This window comes from Perca fluviatilis, chromosome 22, assembly GCF_010015445.1.
Source record: "Perca fluviatilis chromosome 22, GENO_Pfluv_1.0, whole genome shotgun sequence".
Taxonomy (NCBI): Eukaryota; Metazoa; Chordata; class Actinopteri; order Perciformes; family Percidae; genus Perca; species Perca fluviatilis.
In genome coordinates this window covers 9,671,496-9,695,334 of record NC_053133.1, presented here as the reverse complement: position 1 = coordinate 9,695,334, position 23,839 = coordinate 9,671,496, and the positions used below count along the sequence as shown (strand labels likewise).

Below are 23,839 nucleotides of genomic sequence, written 5' to 3'. Positions count from 1 at the left end.
GATCAGTCTGCTTGTTAAGTGTTGACACAAAAGCCGCTTTCCGACCGGAGGGATTTTTGCAGTTCCTAGAACATAAATTTCCTAGAACTCTTTTTTTTCTCGTGTTCTGACTGGACCAATTTGGGGATTTTTAAGTCCCTCTTGCTGCAGTTCCTGTAACTCTTTCAGCTCCTACTTCAGAGCACGGTCTTTTCGCTGTTCCCTTTTCAGCATAGGGACCTAGATCAACGAGGGTCAAGTTTCCGGTACAGACAGACCAACAACGGGACAATTTTAACAATTTTCGCCATCTTATTCATCACTAAATTCACTTTTGACAACGTTTTTAGGCGAGAAATGAACTGTTGACATTTCGAATATCGGCAGTCTGATGCCGAATTGACAATTTGCTTCAAAGTTTTCGGAGGTGAGAAGCTCCATGAAGTGAGGCGACAGTCGGCAGGCGCCTGCCCCGGCCGCAAGCTCGCCGCTCGGCCATGTCCTGCTCAGAAACCCCGCTGTCAGCTGGAGGTCTCTCAGACCGCTCTCGTAAATAACAGGCTTTTATTTGGCCGTTGACGGTTCGTTTGTTTAAATATCACAACACATGTCCATCATAAGATTAACGGGAACCTGTGGTTAACTGTCTTTTCGGAGTTAAACTCCACAAGCGTGCCCTGCGGGCTTGACAACCTCGCTGTCCGGCCGTGTCACTCACTCACTCACTCACTCACTCACTCACTCACTCACTCACACAACGCAGCCGGCAGAGGCGGGGGAGAGAGAGATACCTGTTTCTCTTCGGGAGACTTGTTTAAATTATGACAAATATGCTATATATGTTAGATTTAGTATGTAGTTCATACTTTTTTGGTGTATTTGTTTTCTGATTTTACCACTATAAAGACCATTGCCGTGCTTGCATCACTCCCTTACCCCTCCTATAGTCCCTTTGGCCACCTGGCCAGTGCGAATGCAAATTGAAAAAACGGTTTTGGGGGAGAGTAGTTAGTAGAACTGCTTGGAAGTGGACTTTTCCTATGTTCCTGTAACTACGTGGTCGGAAAGCGGCTAACTGTCAAAGTGTACTTAATAATTGGACACAGTGGCTTCAGTAGTAAAACATTAATAACAGACCAGAGTAAAACAGTTTGTAATTAGTTTCAGGGACAGACGCAGGATGTCATGAGCCTCATGAAATGACTTCTAATGTCTCTCTTAAGACACAATCTTTACTGGAAGATAATGTGTGTTATCCATTACAGCTCATGTCTTGAGGGAAGTGTTAATCAATACTAATCTCTGCATCTGGCCTGAAGTGTAATATCAATTGATCTAGCAGTATTGTTCTATTCTGTTGTGCAGGTATGTTTGTGTGATGTTCATGCTGGCTCACCAGATGCTGGAATAAAGCCTGATATCAGGCGCTATCTTCGCTATCTATTTTGCAAGGCCGCAGTCGTATCAGGGGCTTAGCGCCCCCAGAATGGTTGTGATTGGTTTAAAAGTAGGGTAGCTCATTCTTTCAGGTAGGAAATATGTATCAGAATGGAATACTTCATCTATAAATGTAGTTCAAAATAGGGTAGCTCATTCTGTCAGGTAAGACATATATAATATTATTTTTATCATGAATGGACTACTACCTCCTATAAATGTAGTTAAAAGTAGGGTAACTCATTCTGTCAGGTAGGAAATAGTTATCATAAAGGAGTACATCCTCCTATAAATGCAGTTTAAAAGTAGGGTAGCTCATTCTGTCAGCTAGCAAATATCTATCAGAATGGACTACTTTCTCTATTAATGTAGTTAAAAGTAGGGTAGGTCATTCTGTCAGGTAAGAAATATCTATCAGAATGGACTACTTTCTCTATAAATGTAGTTAAAAGACGGGTAATTAATTCTGCCAGGTAAGACATATCAGAATGGACTACTACCTCTTAAATGTATTTAAAAGTAGAGTAGCTCATTCTGTTGATATTCGGTAGAAAATATCTATCAGAATGGACTACTACCTCCTATAAATGTAGTTAAAAGTAGGGTAACTCATTCTGTCAGGTAGGAAATATTTATCATAATGGAGTACATCCTCCTATAAATGCAGTTTAAAAGTAGGGTAGGTCATTCTGTCAGGTAAGAAATATCTATCAGAATGGACTACTACCTCATAAATGTAGTTAAAATGGTAGCTCATTCTGTCAAGTAGGAAATATCAGAATGACCTTCTTCCTCTATAAATGTAGTTAAAAGTAGTGTAGCTCATTCTGTCAGGTAGGAAATATCTGTCAGAATGGACTACTACCTCTATAGATGGAGTTAAAGCTATAGTGTGTCCCCATGAGGAATTCTAAGTAATGACAACAAAACTGTCGCGGACGGACAAAATCTTGTGAACTAGCCATACTGAGAAATACAGAGAGAGTTGTGTGGAGCTGATAGTCTTAATTAGTAGCAACTTTTTAGCAACTAATTTGGCATTGGCTTGAATGTAACGGATGTTAATTAATATCAAAAAGATACACACTAAAGCTTTAAAAGTAGGATACAGTAGCTCATTCTGTCAGGTAGGTGGGGGAGCATTTGAGGAAAAGTCAGCATCCTCTGGGATTATGGAGATCTTTACCAAATGTAGTGTCGGGATGGGCTTTCTCCGAAACACATGGAGCTCTGAGGCCGTGTGGGGGTAAAATCAGCACACGCAAAAACCGTGATCACAGAAGACTGGAGCTTTTATTTTCTACCATCCACTGTTCAAGTAACTCACAAAAAGGTCAGAAAACATTAAACCAAACTGTCTCAGCGAGGTTTGTGCTTCACCACAGTCCTCCAGAGAAATTCAAAAGTCCAAAGTCCAAAACTCAGGGTCCAGCTTTTCAGTCCACAACCTTAACTTTCTTGTTAGCAGAGCCTCCCAGGCTTCCTCCATGTGTTTCTTTGTTCTCTCCACTCAACCAGACTCGCCCCTCCTCAATCTCCTTATGCCTTGATGAGTTATCCCAAACACCTGCACTCCTCCCACTGCATTGTGGGAGATGTAGTGTCTACGAAGGTGGCCATTTTGGGACTTCCATGACTTCCTTCTAGGGGAATATATCGTCCGTCCACGACATGTCCCCTCGGGATGCCACACAAAAGGTTAATGGAATTTGCTGCTGGCATGGCTAAAAATCTGAACTTTCACAGACTTGCCATTGACGAACACAAACTCTGCATGACACCCATCCATACCCTTACTTTCCACCTTGCTATGTACGTTCAGGGCACACTGCCTCCAGCATTGTCACTGCATGATTAGTTAGGTCAAGGTATGCATGGACATGAGGCCCAAGGAAGATTGTAGAGTAGTGGTTTTGGAATGAAACACTGAGATCAATGCTTCCTTCCTTGTTAGTTTCCATATATTTTAAACGTGGACTATGATTAAGGAGACCAAAAAAATCCACCTTAAAGTTAAACATTTTTCCCCAGTTGCTGAAACACAATCAACAAACTTTACATGCTTTTGTCTCATGTTACTCTGCGGCTTTTTAATAGATACAAAATGCTTCCAAAGTGCCATATTTTCTCTGTGATATTAAATTATTGAAGCAAAAAGTCACTGAGAAACACCCCGTTGAGACTGCACACAGCAGCATGACTAATGTGCAGAATTTGCAGTGAGATTGAAACAGTGCGTATTTAATTGTTCATGATTTTAATAGGAACTCCCCAGGGTATATGCTAAGTGACGCTAACCCACTTATGCCATATAGATATGACAAGCTCGCTATTTGTGGCCAGAGCTTTAGCAGCACAGAAGTGGGGAAAAAAATGTGTTGCAATAAAAAGAGCGAGTGAGACGTATTTGGTTAGTCTGGCTTTCTCTGTGCTTGTTTGCTGTGGTTTTACTTTGGAATTCCATCCCTTGGTTTGGATGTGTCACGTACATCAAAAAGATTTCCCTCACTTACTATAACTTACATCAGAAATTTAACAAGCAGGATGAACATCAATGAGTGGACGCTCGTCTCTGTTGCAGCCCTACTTTTTGATCCAGTGATTAGAGGAGTGACGTTTTACATATTTATCCTGCCTATTGCATCTTTAATACACTAAACCAGATAATAAAACAATGACCAATAAAAGCCAGTAAATATGAAAGTTAAAATTGAAAAGAGCATACAAGACTGACAGGGGATTGGAATATTGGACTTCATTTACTTTCCAGTCTTTTAAGGTCTTGGGCCAATAATACAGATGACATTATGTTTATGTTGTCCCATGGAGATTTGGATTTATGACACCATCTTTTAGAGTATTTGCCTGTTATGGCTCTGGTCAACACTATAATCCAGCACTGATGTACAATCCAGCAATGATACAGGAACGCAATAAAATGGCTGACATGTAAACTACCATGATGAATAGTGGTGCGAGGTGCAACAAGATGGACGACCCTGCTTCAGCCTTTGTTTACCTACAGCCAGTGTGGTTGTAAATCATATTGGAAGTACAGCAGAGCCAAAGATGCTGTATATGTCGTCTGTTGGCCAGAAAGCTACGGTTATAATAAATGTTTGAGCTGCTGGGGCTCATATACGGTGAGGTATTTTGCTACCTGGAAAGGTTTTATCTAAATATATTAGATATGTTTGTTTCTCACTAATTTAAGCAACAAGTCCCACTGATGGAGATGTGTTTTATGTGGAAAGGCACACCATTTCTTCCCTCAGCTGGGTGAGTGCTGCATGCTTCTCAGTCTTAGCTCTGGTGAGTGCTGCAGACCTCCTGGCTTTTCTATCCTTCTAACGAGTTAATTACATTCACCTGGTGTCCCAGGTGTAAAGCACTTCCTGATTGGATGGCTGCAGTAAAAAAAAAAAACAGAGTTTCTTAAAAGTGAATTTAATGCTACGTTTACACATGGCCGGCTATTTTCATAAACGGACATTTCAACCTCTCCATTTTCAAAAATAACTTGAAAATTCCCCTCTCTCTCTCTCGGTTGCCTAAACCTCTGTTTGTTTCAGTTTACATGCAAACGTGCAAACGAAGATTTCAAAAATCTCCACTCTGGAGTTTTTAGAAAGACTCGTTTTCAGAGGCGAATTCTCCGTTTGCGTGTTAACGAAGGGTGTAGGGTCCATTTGTAAAAAATAACCAAGGTCTAAAGTCTTCCACTGTTGGAAAGAAGAAACACTTTAAATCATTTATCTTTTTTAAATATTATTATAATATAACTTCATACAAAGACTTTACAATTCAAGGTGTATTCACTAAGTTATTATTATTATATATTATTTTGCCTCCAAAATGTATGTTAAGGCTGTGGTGGATTATTCCCCTTATTTAGTAGGACTAATTTAAATAGTGTCACTGTCATCACTGTAGCTGATTTCAAGACAATTTTAAATGATCATAAGTAGTTATAAACCCAACACACTTTACTATTTAGTACAAACAGGAAATGATGCAATACATGTGCTGGCGATGTGTGACTTTGGAATGCCGCAGACAATTAAACTTCACCAAGAGAAATTTAAAGGTTTGCCTAAAACCATACTTATTTTGTGTTTCTTCAGCTCTTGCCACCACTCACAGTTTATTTATTGTTTTTGCACTTGTGAGCCTCCATTGTCTTTGTACATTGCATTGTGGGGCAATAATGTCCACTAGCAACACTCTCAAAGATCAAGCGGATATCTTTTTTTTTTTACCCTCCTTTGCATATACTTAAGTTTAACACACAACATACTCAAAGCCTGCCTAGATTTACTAAGTCTAGAAATTTGGCTACAATAGCTTCTGTATTTCCCCTCACTGATGCCATGCTGAAGAGTAGTAAATCCCCACAACTGATTTCAGCATTTGGTTGTCCCCACTTGTGAATCCTAAGGTCCCATGGGGTGAGACAGGGCCGATAAAACTGAAGTGTAATGCTCCACGACTGACACAGCACGATCAAAGCCTCCGGGAAGAAAGAAGAAATAACATATCCTGAGGAATGTCCATATGGATTTTCACTGACCGCTTAAGGACATCGTTTACAACCCACTCAAACTTGCTTTTACACTTGGTTACGGTTTTGGCGAGTCTTTCAAATCTTGGCTCCCAAAATGAGTCTACAATCTGCAGCTTTTAAACAGTATCCTGATAACTTTACTACAACGGTTGTTTGAAGGACTCTTAAAAAACAGAGTTTATATTTTTGAACTGAAACATCCCTCTGGGAGACTTATTTTCCCCCATTTGCTTCATTTCATCCTCAGTTAACTGCAGGATAGTGTTTCAGCGGCGAGGGAATGAGATCGTCATGTCAACGTGATGAAACAATGGAGATTGTATTGTGGATTAGGTTGGGAGTGGGTGGAGGAATGAGGTTATGTCTTTAGCACGGATTCAATGATAATACCAGCAGTGAACACAATAGCAAGATGCTGTGGGATGGCTCGTGCTATCTCTGAGTGGAGGAGTCTGATGTGTTAAACATGTAGACCAGTTTAATTGACTCAAGTAGTACTGTTAAATGTCCTGTGTGGTTCTAAAGTTATTTTTCTCAAGTCGGAGAAAGTAACCCTGATGATATCATAGTGATGTCATCAGGGTTGTCATGAGTTTGAGATTTCAATTTCTTTGACAGAAAGCCTGTGTTACGAACTCCAGATGTGGAGTTTGAAAGATGTTGGCATTTACCAGGCTGGGAGGCTTGAACCAAAGGCTATTTAAGTTGCATCCAGGTTTTTTTTGTTGAGCTGGACCCATGCTAGGGACTCAAGGTCAGGATATCTCTGCCTCTGCTGCTTTGATTTGGTCTGTAACGTATACTGAGAAAAGTGAAAAATGCTCATCACAATTCCCTAAAGCCCAAGGTGATGTCATCAAATGGCTTGCTTTGGCCGACCAACACTCCAAAACCTGAAGAAAATTAGTGATCCCTCATGTAAGACGAAGAAAAGACACTAAGAAGTACCTAAAACCTAAAAAAGGCAGGGTTTGGAGTTTTTGCTTGAAAATGTAATTGACTAATCTACTTTTAAAAGATCTGCCTCTTGTGAGTCCACCAACAAGGACTAATGAAAGTGCAATGCTGAATTATTGGAATACCTCTTTCAAAAACCTGACATTTGTTTTGGTAAAAATCCATAAAAAATGAAACCTATAACCTGTATTCATACACAAATATAAACATTCATAGAGTAGCACCATAGTTTTGGGTTGATTGCATTATTGTTACTCTTTGGTGTTGCATTTGTTTAGCTTGTAAGTACTGCTGTTAAAATAAACAAAGGAAGCCCTCTGATAGCCACAGTAGTAGATTACTTTTTTTGCTGTATATATGTCCCATACACATACATGTGGTATCTTGTCCATACGGCAGAGTGTGTTTATGTGTATGTGTGTTGGTTCAGTGTAACTGGTGGTATAGTGCTGGTCAGTTGTGAGCAGCCTGCTGATTCAGACTGTGTGAAATTCAGCTGGAGTTACCTCACCTGTCAGCAAAGTGAGGATCTTTCAGATCAGATGTGTTTGGGCATCACACCTCAAGCTGCGTGGGAACATCAGTATTCCCGTGGAGTGTTTGTGTGTGTGAAAACCATGCAAACGTGTGATCACTTGGGTGATATGCTGCCCTATTAATGTGAACATAATACATTCAGGGAGCGCAGGAGTGAAGGATTTCGAGGATCTGCTCTGGGGAGAGTGTGCATGTGTGTGTGTGTGTGTGTGTGTGTGTGTGTGTGTGTGTGTGTGTGTGTGTGTGTGTGTGTGTGTGCCCTGAGGGGCTATAGTCGGTGGAGGTTGATGTGATTTACCTGGACAGCAATGATGCCCTTGATTTTGACCTGACGCTGTTGAAATGGATTTTATTTGGAGCGAAAGAGATAAAGGATTATACTCAGACTCAAAGCATTCACTCTTGGAATCTTTCCTTCCAGCGGAGCACATAACTGAACTGAAATGAAGTCCAAGAGATGAAGTAAGAGTGTGACATAGTTAGAGGACTGGGAGTGTCTTCTATTGGGACAGATTCTGTTCCAAAGTCTGTGCTTGGACACAAGTTTTGGAACAGTAGAAAATTCAGCTGCTGGACCACTAAGCGTAGAAAAACTCTTACTTACGCTCCAGTTAACACATTTGTGGCCCTTTTTTTTTTTATAAACACATTTTATTGGCATTTTAGGAAACATCACAAAACCAAACAGTGACATGAATTGTTCCAAAAGTGATCGGCTTCCGAACTTTCACTGCCATTCAGCCTCTGACTGTATGTGAGCGAGCTTGTGTCATCATTTTCCAAAAGTGTAGTTTTTTTCTCATCCACACTAAAACATGAGGCTGGCGTTTAGGGATTTATTTCACTCTGGGGTGCATTTTCGTAAAAGCTCTCTTTGAGGACGGTGGGGCCAAAACCCAGAGAAAAAGATTTATATGGACACGGTCTGTTTTCTAGGAAGCTCTGCTGTCTTTATCACATGCATGACTGTAGAGTTAATGCATGTAAAGCATTGTTTGATGAGGAGCGCAGTGGACGAAATGATGCAGGCGATGAAGGCTGATGAGAAAAATGCAAACGTGTGTCGCATTCCAATCAGTATCCAATCGCCTGTATATCCAAACACACTAATTATGTATCATGGGCGTTAATGAGCCACGGCACTGATTGCCAAACATTAGCTAGTCTCTCTCTCCGAGCCAATCAGGCTTTTATTGGCTCCTCTCTTTGTGGATTGCATTTTATACACCGGCTGCATCTGTCAAACACACACACACACACACACACACACACACACACACACACACACACACACACACACACACACACACAGTCATGTATGCATATATGCACAAATAACAATTAATCAATCTTGCATGCAACAACACACACACACACACACACACACACACACACACACACACACACACACACACACACACACACAGGAAATAAGCTGAAGTCAATTATTACACACCCACACATTTCTATACCAACACGCATTGTATTTACTCTCTCCATTTATGTAAATGTAGTTTTTTTTAAATGTGAATTTAACATACATTGTTACACTTTAACAGTCTCCTCTCTCTGTTATTGTGCACAAGCCACAATAACAGAGAGAGGAGACTGTTAAAGTATGTTCCAAATGGTTTCCACATCAAAATGTTTGATGTGAAAAGTGTTAAAGAGAAAAGCCTTTTGATTTTCTTCCTGAAACACAAACACCATTTTGCTGACTTCCTTTCCTGCTTTTCATAAAAAAATTTATCAAGAAATGACATACGGTGGCATTCAGAGGTTAGTGAACATTTTTGAAAAATTGTTTTTTGATGTGCACTTACAGTTTACAGATACGATTTTCAAACCTTTTTTTGTATAAAAGGTGTTTTCAAACTTCAATAGAACTGCAGTATATTAGCATATGCCTTTGGAGCATTCAGTTCCTTCACTTCTTTCAGGTTCAACACCCTTGAATTAGACACCCTCGGCACTCATCCTCTTTTAGTCCTCTTGAGTCTTTTGTGCAGAAAACTAAAGCAGTACACTCTCTAGACTTTAAATAAACTGTTCTGAAAACAGTAGGCTAAGGAAGTGTTGAAATCTTTGAAATACATGCTCTAAATCAGGGATCTTCAACATGGAGTCCGGAACCCCTAGGGGGTCCTCAGAGTCAATGCAGGGGCACCTCCAAATTAGTCTTAATTTTTTTTTTAAATGTAAAAGTCTTAAATTGTAATTACCGTTTTTTTTTTTATTTCCCTATGTTTTTGTGTCTAAGTGCCTGATGGGAACAACAATCTTTGAAATTGGTCCAGTATTAAGCAAGATGGCTGCCGTCGGCAGTGGCAAAACAAGCTACAATGTAAGTTAAAAGGGCAATTGTGCAGCTTGTATTTACGTTCCCGAAAGTGCTTGTTTTGCCACTGACAGGTTCAGATTAATATTCTAAGTGTCTGACAACATTATGGAAAGGATTTCTAAGGATGTTGACCTTTCTGTTAAAGAGTAAGATCTTTTTTTTAAACATAAAAACGTGCAAAATTGCGTTTGCTGAAACCCACCAGACTCCATGTAAATAAACAGTAATTTTAGCATCGAAGAATACCCTTCATTTAAAGTCAACAGAAACAAAATAAAACTATGAAAAGAAGTTTTGAGTCGTCTTTCCACTTTTCCAACCATCACCACTCTAGTTTTGGTTGAAATAAACACAGTTTACCGATTTACATGTGAAAATATGTTGGCTCTATACACACTAAAAGTAGGTCTGGTGGGTTTAGCACTAGCGAGTGCAAGTCAAGTCAGCTTTATTGTCAGATGTGCTATACATGCATGACATACGGCACAAATGAAATTTCAGTCCTCTCGGACCCCCGGTGCAAAATGCAATACAAATAAAAGAAAGGTCTCAAAGAGGTTTTAAAGGTCTATCTCTGAAGGGATCCTTTCCATAATGTTAAATAAACACTTAGCTGAGCCTGTCAGTGACAAAACAAGCACTTTTGCTGGACAATTGCCCTATTAGCTTACATTGTAGCTTGTTTCGCCGACAGCAGCCATCTTGCTTAATACTGGACCAGTTTCAAAGCTTGTTGTTCCCATCAGTCACACACAAAAACATAGGAAAATAGGGTCCAGGTTGAAAAAAATGGTAGTTAACTTTTAACATGAATCTAACATATTATTAGCAAATATAACTCCCCACTGATGATAGGCTTACTGGCCTTAGTTCAACCTAAGGATTCACTGTGCCACATGTATGTTTTAACATTAAAACATGATTTATAAAATCATGCCAACAATTATTAGGCTCTTTTAATAGCTTAGTATTCTATGCTAAAAAGGTATGTATAAAGGCTTTTAGGCCGCCCTACATGTTAATCTAGGCCCAGTTTAATATGCAACTTCATTTTATACAATATATGTAGTAGGGGGTCCCTGCTCTGTGTATCTTTCAGTTAACGGGTCCTTGGCTTAAAAAATGGTGAAGACCCCTGCTCTAAATCATCAGGTGGTATAATCCCCTGAAATAACAGTCAGCGAGGGCCGCAGATGATGCTAACACTATCTGAAGGTGCTGTTTGGTGTGGTCGAATCAACCCCCTCCCCCCGAGGGTTTCACACCTGGTTTATCTCATATGTGGTGGTGAGAAAACCCTAAAGCAAACAGCTGATCCCTAGTCAGTTAGATAGTTGCAGGCAGCTTTCATGTGAAACTTTGAAGTGGTCTGTTTTCAAAAGGTATGAGGAGAGATGCAGTGATCAGATAGTTTGGGGCTGACTTAGTTAATAAAAAATAATAATGCTCATGTATTATGTGTTATGTGGCACAGGGACACAGGTATGGACACAGAGGGATTAATGGCTGCAGATTTATTTTTTTGGCAAATTGGTCAAGATTGCAATTATAATTGACAATATTGCTCTTTTTATTTTGGATTTTAAAATGACAGTAACAAGGTAATTAAGCTAAATGGATCTGTCATTTTGACACTGCAGTTGAGTTTGTTTTCCGGTGAAATGCTGCAGTTAAGCACCATCTTCAGCACGGATTTCAGAAGTGGGGAGGTGACCTCAATTACAGTCTGTAAACAGGAATTAAGTGCTCATATTTCTTGGTTTGGAAGGCAAAGCTGCAGGATGGAGGAGTAAAAGTGGAGTGCAAAAACTGGGACGGCTTGCTGGGTTAGGCGTGAAACCAGTAAAACTGTTGGCATGTCACACATCTAAAATACATCATCCATTTTCTTGAGGAGGTAATGAGTGGGTTTGCATGTCAATAGAAAATATGTTTTGTGAAAATACTAAACATGGACATGTTGATGTTTGATGTAGTTTCCACACCCGCATTCACACACAAGCACGCATGCATGCACGCACGCATGCACACACGCACACACACACACACACACACACACACACACACACACACACACACACACACACACACACACACACACACACACATATTGTGTACTTGTCTCCCTTTACTTGTCTCCCTGTCGTCTAGGCAGACACATCTCTCATCCTGCCTTAATTGCTCCGGTGTGAATTATTGGATCCAGCGGTTCAGCCGTGGTCAGACAGGGCAGCTTTATTAGCCCCCCCACACACACACACTCATCTGCGTCACGGCTGCTGAGCCCGGTCCCTCTGCTTTATGTGCACACACTGGACACCACAGCTAATGCATGACCTTTGACCTTTTTAATTAGTAAGTCTTGGATAATGTCTTCCTAGACGGGGCAGCTTTCTCTTTTGCTATCTCAGCCTCACTTATTGATGTTGGCTGATGACACAGTTGCTCGGTGCAGCTTTAAAGAACAGATACTGTGCCAGTTTTGGATTGAAGTCCTTGTGACAGCTGAATCATGATGTATTTTTAAGTCTGACATGATGCATTTTTTGCTTTGCTGACTGATTAAGTTTTTTTTAACCTAAAAACATTGCCTCTTAATCTCTCATTTCCTTTGTGGACATTTCTATTAACAGTGGTGCGTCCGCTGATGGATAATATGTTTTTGGCTGTGTGCAGATGGTCAGTTTTGTTGGGAATGCGTGTGTGACTCATGTATTCAGTGAAGCCAAAAAGCACAACTATACACGACTTGTTCCCCCCCCAACCCCCCTAAAAAGTGCCTGCCAGCTATAACTGGAAAGCCTCCAAAGCTCTGTTCATTGCACAGTGGGTCTTCAGCTTTTGAACATGTTGTACCAACCAACTGGCCTCCGGATGTCATGCCCTTCATTTATTATTGGAAGGGGAACTCTATCGACTCTGTCTGATGACTGTGTGAGGATTGATAACAGGAAAATTCTCTTTGAGTTTAAGATGACACACTCAGAAGTCATTCTCACTGTACTCGTTCATATCTGTGTTTGTTGGCATGCATTGTAGTTCCTGAGCACATGCTGTATATTGAGTTAATTGTTAGTTGCCATGTTGCAAATAGTCAGAATCAGTTTTTCTCCTTCCTCTTTTGCTTGCTGAAGCTCACACTTAGTCCAGAAGAATTCTAACACCCAGGCTGCTGCTTCAGGACTTCTATCTGTGCTTAGCTTTAATTAGGCTCAATTGGTGTTGGTTTTGGTTCTTGTTTATAATGTGAAAATTATTACTGTGGCCTCAGAGCAATACTCTTAAAATAGTATTCCATTGATTCAGCACACTATAACATTGTGGACAGTGTTAAACAAATATATCACATTTGATGCAGCAGAACCAAAGATTTCGTCTTTTTCATTTACACCTTGTCGAAACATGAAGCCTACATTACCCACAATGCAATCAATTGGCAACAGTTTGATGTGAGTTTTTGGTTGTGTTGTGCCAGCAGAAGCTCGCATAGCCTCGAGCCTCAAGCAGAGATGAGAAGCAGGCTACAGAGAGGTCTGGTAACATAATTTCTCTCAAACTCCACACACCCTGATTTCTTTCATTTTCAAACTTGTAGCACCAACCGATGCCGACTCAAGTGACATCACGTGAGGCAATTTGTCAGATCTCAAAGAGCACAAGAAATACACCACTTTTCACATCAGCAGTAGTACTCCTCAACACTTGTAAACAGACAGCAGCGAACAGCTTTGCATACTTCTTTTGCCCTGGGTTTTTTGTTCGGCTACACAAAGGCGGCTGTACCTAATTGGTAGATGTTGTTGGCTGTATGGAGCCAACTCCTGTTGTTTTGGGTTAACAAAAAACAACACATTTCATCTGTATCTAATATACAGTAAAAGAAATCCTCCAATTTGATGTATCATAAAGTATGCATCCTCTATCAAGAGAACTAAAAACATGTAAGTAGGCTCAGTGAATTATTATGGAAAGCACATGAACCAATTCCTATTTGTTAGATTGCTTTAAATGTATGTTACCAATGTGGTGTGAAACATTAGTGCTACCTCCTCTCATGATGTGGCATAATCACTGCTGCTGAGCTCCATCAGAAGCACGGCTCTGCTCCCTCTCTCAGCTGCTCACCACTCACAGACACTCTTTGATCAGACACCCGACTGATAAACTCAGCTTGACTTTGTGTTTCATGGTGTTCTTAATGCACCGCTGCCTCGGAACTCTGTGATATAATGAAAAGCTTCGTTAAAGTCAGACTTTGACACATGTATGGGATATGGAATGTCAGTTAGTGTCATCCGCCTTCTATTTTGATGGATACGGTTTGATTGATTGCATATTGTGCAATCCACACTGTCTGCTAATCTATTAGAGATCCTTAATATTCGAGTGGTTAAAAACACTGAATACGGCTCCTAAAAACAGCTACAAGTCCATCAATCTTCAGCGTCCTACATTGGACGGACATTCATTTTAAATCAGTGAAGCACAACATGTCACATTAGCAGTTCCAGTGGTGCACAGTGTTACAGTTTATAGGTTAAAGGATGTGAGCAGAAACATGTTTCTGCCTCTCTCTGTCCTTTGTGTTCCACTGTTTATTCTATTGACTGATGGGGGAAGGGAAAGGCCAGTTGTGTGATCAGTATTGATCTCTGAGAGCTTCTGCTCCAGGCCAGATGTACGTATCTACGGTTACATCTATGATGTGTGTGTGTGTGTGTGTGTGTGTGTGTGTGTGTGTGTGTGTGTGTGTGTGAATGCGAGTGTGCGGGCATGTTTTCATTGGCACGTCCACGAGTTATATCAGTGGGTAGATGCCCCAACACAAAGAGGTTTGTGGGCTGTTTGCCAGGTGGCAAAACATGAATAAGCAGAGCTGCCTGTGGAGCGTTGACTCAGATTGTAAAACTGTATGGTTCATTAGGCAGGTGATTTCAAAAACACAAACACACACAAAAAGGGAGTTAAGGGTACCGGCAGGACTGAGCAGAGCAGCGTGAAATTACATGCCATACAAATAGCAATCATGTCAGCCCACGAGTGCATGCGGTTAACTTCACAGCACTATAAATTACTGAACAGTTTATGTGACGCTGCTCTGTCGCTACTGTACTGCTAACTGTTTACTGTGTCAAATGAGGCAACACAACATTTTCCACATAGCGATGTTAAAACACACAAAAAAATTATATTGTATGACTATGTACATTAATTACTTCTTCAACTTCTTCAACTTTATTTGTGGTGCAGCGAGGCACATGTGTCAGACAATCAGACACACAGCACAACAAAAGACAACAAAAAGACATCCCCATTAAGTGGAGCACTGACAATAACCACATGGAATACATACATCACATCATTTAAAGTGGTTAAAGTCCTATAATCCATCATTAAGGTGCCAGTCATGTGCTTTTGCATTAAAATCCAGATAAATAAATGCAGACATCTATAAAAAAAAAAACACATCATCAATCACCAATAAAATCTGAGCAACAAGTACCATCACAAATAAAACTACAACCAATCCCTACAAATCTAAACCAGTACAATCACTGATACTAAAATGGGCCCTAATGCCACACACACACACACACACACACACACACACACACACACACACACACACACACACACACACACACACACACACACACACACACACACACACACACACACACACACACACACACACACACACACACACACACACACACACACACTCACACTAAGAAATACCAAAGAAATAAAAAGTCCAACCAAGAAATAGCTAGCAACTAGAATGACTTATATTTCACAATATAATTGCATGTTATTTAGCTCTCTTTAATCTCTTAGATTGTGACTGTGTTTCTTTTATTGCACACAAATAAATGACACAGTTAAAATGTCTCAGTGTTGGAGTGTTTGAGAATGCTGCCCTCATGTGTCTCCGCTTAGAAATGCAGCACCACGAGAGCACCAAGACCCAAACAACAAACCCCATCAGTCATAGGTCCTGCCTTCCAGACTGTATAATGTGCTTTATAATGTAAATAATATTGATAAAATAACAAATCCCTTTTCCCCTTGCAGGTTATGGACACACTCTCGAAACTTTCCCACACAGTGTTTGCACAGCAAACTGGAGTCAGGTATGTTGAAGTGAAATTCACGATACATACTTATATACAATACAGTATTACATGACGCAATCTACTATGTATCCTATGGCAGGCTATTTATTAATGACATTTTAAGATTGACACAGATTGCTTTCTGTTTCCCTTGAAAGGCCCTTTCCATCCGAGGATAGTGTTGAACATGACGATATCTACAACCACCTGGAAGACCTTATAGAGTACGTCTCTTCTTCTCTTCTCTTCTCTTCTCCTCTCCTCAAGTCTGCAGGCTGTTGTGGGCCCAGGCAACATTTGTTCCCAGGGTGTTGACTGGAACGCAGCCACCTCCACCAAGGCGTTCAGCATGAGCTCTCCCCACTCTTTTCTTAGTAAATCACAAGTCGTGTGGGCTTGATAATAATTCCAGCCTGTTTTCACACCCGATCCCCCACACACACTTATTAAAGTATTACAGATTTGCATGTATACAAATACCCTTAAAGCCTGTTTGAACTTGAGGGAGTTGAATTGGGGACATCAAATTAACCTGAAAAATTAACTGAGGTTCTAATAACATTTGAACATGACAGCTGACATCTTCTGATTTATGCTTTTTTTTGTTTTACAATTATATCATAAAATAACTTTATCAAAACAACAAATATTGCATGTTCCACTTTTGAAAGTGAACAGGGAACAAACTCATAAGACACCTACATTGGTAACAGAACTCCTGACACAAAATCATTTATCTATGTGCAAAGCAGCAAAAAAAAGTGAATCTAAAACATTTTCCTTTCTATTCATAGCACGTGCTTGATTAATGAGGCTTATATTTGTCTATTGTTAGAGCCTAGAGTCAAATGTAACTTCCTGGATCCAAGCAGAAACCATTGACACAAATGGAAAAGTACAGGATTGGTTTTGAGTTGCATTGTAAAGGCAGAGCTATTGTAAATTGTGCAGTAATGTAAGTCAGTGTAGACAGATAATCTTACAGTGAAAATGCTGTTGGGAAGCCTCACACTGACACGGTGCTCTGCTCTATGTTCAGCGCTGACAGCTCCTAGAGTAGGAAGCAGCCTATAGTCGTTAGTGACAGAGCAAAAACAGCGGTCTGACAGCAGCCAGCAGTGGATGGGAGGTGTAACTGGCAGCCTGGATCACACTGAACAGAGCCGTGTCCACCTCTCAACTGCCATCTGCTCAGTTTAGCAGCAAATGGACACAGAAACATACCCATTCACCCAACAGTGCTTTGCTCGACTGTTGACCATTTAGAGCCAATCGTCTATACTCTAACACTAACACCATCAAGCGTTGACCAAACTATTTTAGGCCCATTGTGTGTTTAACATGTCAGGGTTTCCGCAGGGTTTTAATAAACCTAAAATAGTCTAAAATTTCTCAAAAAGTCTCAAATTCTAGGTCTTAAATAGTTTTAAACATGTCTTAATTTTCCTACGTCCGTGCAACGCTACTTCTAATGCTCATTGAAATTTTCCCACAGCGCTTTACAATTTTTTTATTATTATTCTGTGGTGTTCTAGTTCTTTCTTTTTCTAGTCCAAATATAATTTGCTGTATTTCGACTACCAATGAGACCTACATGCAACTTATATTACAGTCAATCAGCTTTCCTCTTATTGGCGCAAGTCTCTTTCGGATTGTACAACAGACATAAAACAAATTTTATTCTTCAGCTATGGGGAGGTGCAGGTTTAGCGATTTTTGGCTTGAAAAAAACTGAATTTAAGGCTTGTTTTCCGGATTCTGACATTTGACGTTTTTGTTTCTTGATGTCATGATATAAGTCTTAAATTTCATCCATACTTGTCTTTAAAAGGTCTTAAAAAGTCTTAAAGTGATGGTTCGGAGTAATTTCACCCTAGGGTCCTTTGCACCACGACCTCGAGCCAAACAACCCCCCAGAAGCTTTTTTCACCTGGGTCTAACATTGGGAGAGTTAGCGTTATCAGCTGAATAGCTTAGTGCAGGCACTAATGGATCAAAGAGTGTATCTTGTACATTACCCCACTAATAATGCCCAAAATGATACCAAACTTCTACACTAGTACAAATAGGTTATGTACTCATAAAACGATGGATTGGAAAGTTTGTAAGTACACCAGGAGTTTATTGTAAATAACACTTGCCTGCTGGCTTCTGCTCTCTGCTGCTACTGCTACCGGCAGTAAGACGAGTGCTTAGGGACCTCTACAAATTACAACACCGAAAAGAGATACAACTAAAATATTTATTAATTTAACTTATTTTTTAAAGGTGCTGTAGTACAACTAGCAGGAGACAAGTTATAATTGATGGTGTTTGGAGACACTACCTTATTTAATCATTAAATGTTTCTGAAAATAGCCGGCCACGTGTAAACGTAGCATGAGATGAGCAGAGAGAACATGACACATAATGAGAATGTGTCATGTGAAATAACCAAAACTGTTCTAGTACTGACGATATTGAGAGTTGTTGGCCTCCAGCCATGTCTCCCTCACCCTTCACATTGTTAGATCAGGAGGTTGAAGATGAGGGAGAAATTCATAAATTATACCACAACCATGCTCTTTTGGAAATGAAAACAAAGTTTCTGCCATCTTAGATCCAAACACATACCTCCTACTAGGACATTGCTGTGGCAGCTACTACAACCAATGATCTAACAGTCTGCTACTGTTTTATACAATATGGCCAGGGTTATCAGGTAATCCCAAATCACATTTGATTGGATAACCTAATGTATGAAAATGCTGTAATTATATGATTCATATAACTGAACAAGTAAAACAGGGACACAGGATAATAATTTAGAAAATGTACTTGAAATATCTTTAGCTCAGTGTAGGTGTTGTAGCTAAGTTTGTTCTAGGATTTATTTCAGGGGTATTTGTTTACTTGTACAATGAGTGCAGTTACCTGACGTATACTGTTTTTTTCCATGCAAATAAGAATATCAGTCCCTGCTGGTCAAAACAGCATGCTATCTTACTTCAGATATGAAGGCAAACACAAACAAAACTTACCTACACCACCACAGCTTACACAGTCCCATGCTTAATCCTCACCCCTCACCCTCTATTCTTCACCCTAACATACCTGCACACTTACAAGTGCTTTAATTGCTTTACATCCTCTGTGTAGAGAACCATCTCATGTTGCTTTCCTTTTAAGGACTTTTGGTTCTAAGGTACACATAGTACAAAAACACACACACACACACACACACACACACACACACACACACACACACACACACACACACACACACACACACACACACACACAAGCACTGAGTCATGTCATTTTAGCCCACTTGCCAAGGTACAGTAATTGGCTCAGATGTGAGCAGTCGGAACAGGCCTGTGGCGTCACACATAATAGTCTTTGCTTGTGTGTGTGGGTGTGTGTGTGTGTGGGGGTGTGTGTGTGTGTGTTTCTGAGCCACTTTCACAGCCAAGGATTAAGTGTCGTGCCCGGCTAACAAGATTTGTAGTATTGTATTGAAATCCACTTCTGTAAAAACCACAACTGGGTGTTTTTGCGTCAACGTTTCATGTGGATATCATGAGGAGTAAAAACCATTACCCACTCACAGTAAACCTCAGGATCAAACAGATGTGTGATGTAATGTCATGTCAGTACCATATTCTGTCATGTGTGCTGCAGTGAGAACGGGGTGGAGGATGAGGAGGATCTATATGACTGCGTGTATGATGATGAAGATGGAGGAGAGATCTATGAGGACCTGATGAAGACAGAAGCTATCCCGCCTCCAGTTAGTCTTCCTAACACTCACTTTTTTTGCCATACCTCAATACAGGCTGACTCAGTTTGGCACATGCCACATTGAGTCACCATCTGCATTTAAAGAAATAATTTGGCATTTCATTAAATATGCTTATTTGCTTCTTCTTCTTTTTTTTGCTGAGAGAGATAAGAAGATTGTTACCACTCTCATGTCTGTACATTAGCTAAATATTAAGCTAGGGCCAGTGGCCAATTAGCTTAGCCTAGCATAAAAGCTGGAAGCTAGCATGACTGTACAAAGGTAACAAAATATGCCTACCAGCACCTCTAAAGCGCACTAATTAACCTAATACAGTACAGTATATGTTGTTTGTTTAAATCTGTACCAAAACTGAAAAAAACACAATTTGTGGTTTTATGTGGAGCGATGCTAGACTATAGTTCTGGTTCAGTGACAGTGACTTCCTGAGTCTTGTCGTACACATTAAGTACAGTAGGGGATAACTCTCCATAAAATTACAACTTGTCATTTTTACTCTTCAGTTGTTGTTTGGATTAAACAAACACAATACATGTTAATTACTGAGCTTTAGAGGTGCTGGTAGGTGGATACCTTTGGACTGAGCCAGGCTACCTTTTCCCTCCCTGCCTTCCAGTCTTTGTGCTAAACTAAGCTAATAGGCTGCTGGCTGTATCTTCATATTTAGCGTATACACAGTCTCTAGGCTAATTGAATTCCATGAAAAAAATCTCTCTTATTTACTATTAGGTGAATTTGTATTTTTACTCACATTATAAATGCTTTGTTCAATAAATACGATGGTACCTCATACTCTGTCATAATTGGCAGACAATCTAGCTAGCATGTGTGACTCTGACCTTGCTTAAAAGGGTTACGTAGACTACATCTGGATGAAGACTCAACAGTTTGTCAGCCCACAGCGCTGACACATAGTAACAGTCCTGTGTGTGTGTGTGTGTGTGTGTGTGTGTGTGTGTGTGTGTGTGTGTGTGTGTGTGTGTGTGTGTGTGTAGGCGTTCCAGAAGCAAGCAGAGACTGACATCAGGAGTTGCTGTTTGACAGAGATCAAGCAGACAGAGGAGAAATACACTGAGACCCTGGAGTCTATAGAGAAGGTACTGACTTGCTAATAGGGCTTGACCCCTTGTCACAGGTTAAGTATGTCTATGAGATGTGTGATTTGAGTGAAACATCAAGACCTTAAAAACTATTCTAAATGGGAAAAAAATGACAGTATATTATTGCATAATGTGTTTTTCCAGGTCCCTGACAGACTAAATTATGTCCAAACTGAGGACAGAGTTGGTTTAAATGACAATCATAGCAATGCTACTTATCACAAGACCCAAACGGAATCTGCAGATTTCTTTTTTTTTTTACAGTTTTAAGTGGTGACCCAGTTTCTGTCTGGCCCTGCTTATCACAATATATAACTTTATTTACAGACTCTAGGTCCAGATATAAAACTACACATGACATATTACAAGAGGGGTACACACAAACATAAAAACAATAATACTACATAGCTAATTTCACTATCAGAAATAATACAAATTACTAATCATAAATTCAATAATTTGAGCCTACATTCCACTGCAGTGGGTCAAACGTGAAACTAAAGTAAACTTTCTTAGGGTGGAAATTGTCCCGCTCTATTGATTTTATGCAGTAAAACCATGACAAGAGAACTAGAAATCAATTTGACCTCCTTATCACTTGCAATATGAGAAACTGTGAAACTGACTCACTGTCATTTGGGGTATAATGGAAAAAATAATGAGTAGTGTAACAAATCTGTACTCCCAGAGAGAAAAGAGTGAAAGAATACATTTTTATTTTTGAAATTAGTAGTGGGTAATGAGTATTCCCAGCACTGCTAAGAACAAACTATGAGAAAAGCCCTTTTGCCGTGGATGTTTTCCACCTTACCCTGCACTTTTACCGGCCCGCCGTCTCCCCGCCCCCAGCCACAGCTACTTGTCTTCTCCCTCTTGTGTACGTTCACGTCTGGAAAAAGACCTTTCCTCCTCTCCCAGCGGAGTACTCGGTAGATGAGTTTCGATACGAAGTGGACGGTGGAAATTAGTTTGAGATGTAGAGGTGACTATGCGGCGGGACTTTTTCTGAGAGGAAATCATTAAATTGCAAACTCTGAAAATGAGATTATTGTCGCGTGAACCAGACAGTCCTGCTTGTTATTGCTGACTGTAGCTCTTGTAGCAAATTGGCCCCATAATATAATAGCTTCTTTAAAATGACTTTCCCACTCTTACTGCGGAGGGGACGAGCTACATTCTCTTACATTCTCTCTCTTTCTCTCTCTCTCTCTCTGCTGCAGCACTTTATGATGCCCCTCACCATGTTTCTATCCATGGCCGAGATGGAAAAGGTGTTTGTAAATATCCCGGTAAGTCATTGTCTTTTTAGTGTGACTATGTCTGACTCTGTGGTCAACAACATTTTTTTTGAAGGGTCCTTTTCACTGCAGACATGTCACAGTAGGAAAGGCGCAGGTGTGAAATATAACATTAATGAATTCCACATTGAATGTGTCACACTGTCATGTCTTTTTTTATTCTCCAAATTGAAACACACCTGTTCACACAGCATTCAATATGTATTAAATACATTGAATGTTATGCTAATATGCATTAAATATGTATTAAATACATTGAATGTTATGCTAACATGCTCACAATGACCAAGCATACTGTTTGCCTGTTAGAAGGAACACACAAGGTACACATTACTATTAAAAGAGTACCACAAATTGTATTGAATGTGTCATAAAAAATGTTTTGTATAAAATGAAACTTGAGCTGAAATGAGTATCAACCAATCCATTTATTTTACACGTGAAATCATGTAAAATAATATTCCAGTAAAATATAATTCAATAATAATAATGATCAATTAGCTGGTTAGCATAAATGGTTATTTTGATAATACCAAACTTTTCCTAATTCTAGCTTCTCAATTGTGAATTGCTGCGTTTCTTATTGTCGTATGTGATAATAAGACAATATATGTGTAGACCAAATGATGGATTAATCACTGAAATACTGAAAAATAATCATTAGTTGCAGACCTAAATGAAAGTAACAGAAGTTTGATGTACAGTATGTTTGTGTTTCAGGACCTGGTTAAAGTTCACAAATGTTTACTGCTGGAAATCCAAAACTCAGTCCAGCACAGAAGTGCCCAGAACGTTTACCAGATCTTCATCGCTTTCAAAGAGAGGTAAGCTATGAATTTTGTAACCTCTAATAAGCCCTTATATTTCGGTAAAGCTCTTACAATACATTCTGTACATACAATTTCCCCTTTGGGATCAATAAAGTATCTATCTATCTATCTATCTATCTATCTATCTATCTATCTATCTATCTATCTATCTATTGATCGATTGATCGATCTATGACATTATTAAACTGCCTTTTAAAGTATAAGATACTGTTGTCAGAATAATGCAGGCACCCTGGCTTCCTCTCTTAACCTCCTGCTGCATGTGTTTGATCCGTCCCAGGTTGTTGATCTATGGGAAATACTGCAGCCATGTGGAAACAGCCATTGCCAGTCTGGATGACATCTGCAAAGACAGAGAGGACATACGCATGAAGCTAGAGGTAAATTGTTTTTCATGATTATTAAGAGCCGCAGTGACAAGTTTCCATTTCTCATCCCCTCAGCATGGTCAGAGAATGCCCTCAAGTGTGTATCTGAGGCATTGCAGATGATAACACCACAGCTGGAAGCATACATGATTGTAAAGTTTTCAATTAAGCTCTAATAGCTTGCAGTGATTCCCCCCAGTGTATTGCAAGCCCGGTGGCCCCTAAATTGCCCCCCACCAGGCCTTTTTTTAAGACGTTTTTTTAAAACTACAGTTACATTTGGGCGGCTCGGTTGGAAAGTTAGACAGTCATATTTTTCGAATCTCCACTTAGCTTTTAGCACTGACTTAATTGTACGGCCCTATGGAATCTGTCTTATACGGTTTTAAAACTTTGCAATTCCATCCGTGATTCTGTTATCACAGAAACTATTGGGCCCTACATTAATGCTGCCATCAGTCTGTGAATGGCCCCAACTGGGCCCTCGTTGCAAAAAAAAGATACTTGCCACTGGGCTAAACTATTTTT

The 23,839-nt window shown here is 39.9% G+C and overlaps 1 protein-coding gene across 2 annotated transcripts in view; it reads left to right on the top strand.

Annotated features, from left to right (window-relative positions):
• The window catches only part of LOC120552183 (guanine nucleotide exchange factor VAV3), a 111,234-nt gene that overhangs the window by 30,739 nt on the left and 56,656 nt on the right, over positions 1–23,839 (top strand). For both annotated transcript variants that reach the window (XM_039789977.1, XM_039789978.1), the window contains exons 3-9: positions 15,891–15,949; positions 16,090–16,155; positions 19,595–19,703; positions 20,711–20,812; positions 22,036–22,104; positions 22,834–22,937; positions 23,224–23,323. In XM_039789977.1, coding sequence (XP_039645911.1) covers positions 15,891–15,949; positions 16,090–16,155; positions 19,595–19,703; positions 20,711–20,812; positions 22,036–22,104; positions 22,834–22,937; positions 23,224–23,323 — 609 coding nt within the window. The remainder of the gene's footprint in view (positions 1–15,890; positions 15,950–16,089; positions 16,156–19,594; positions 19,704–20,710; positions 20,813–22,035; positions 22,105–22,833; positions 22,938–23,223; positions 23,324–23,839) is intronic.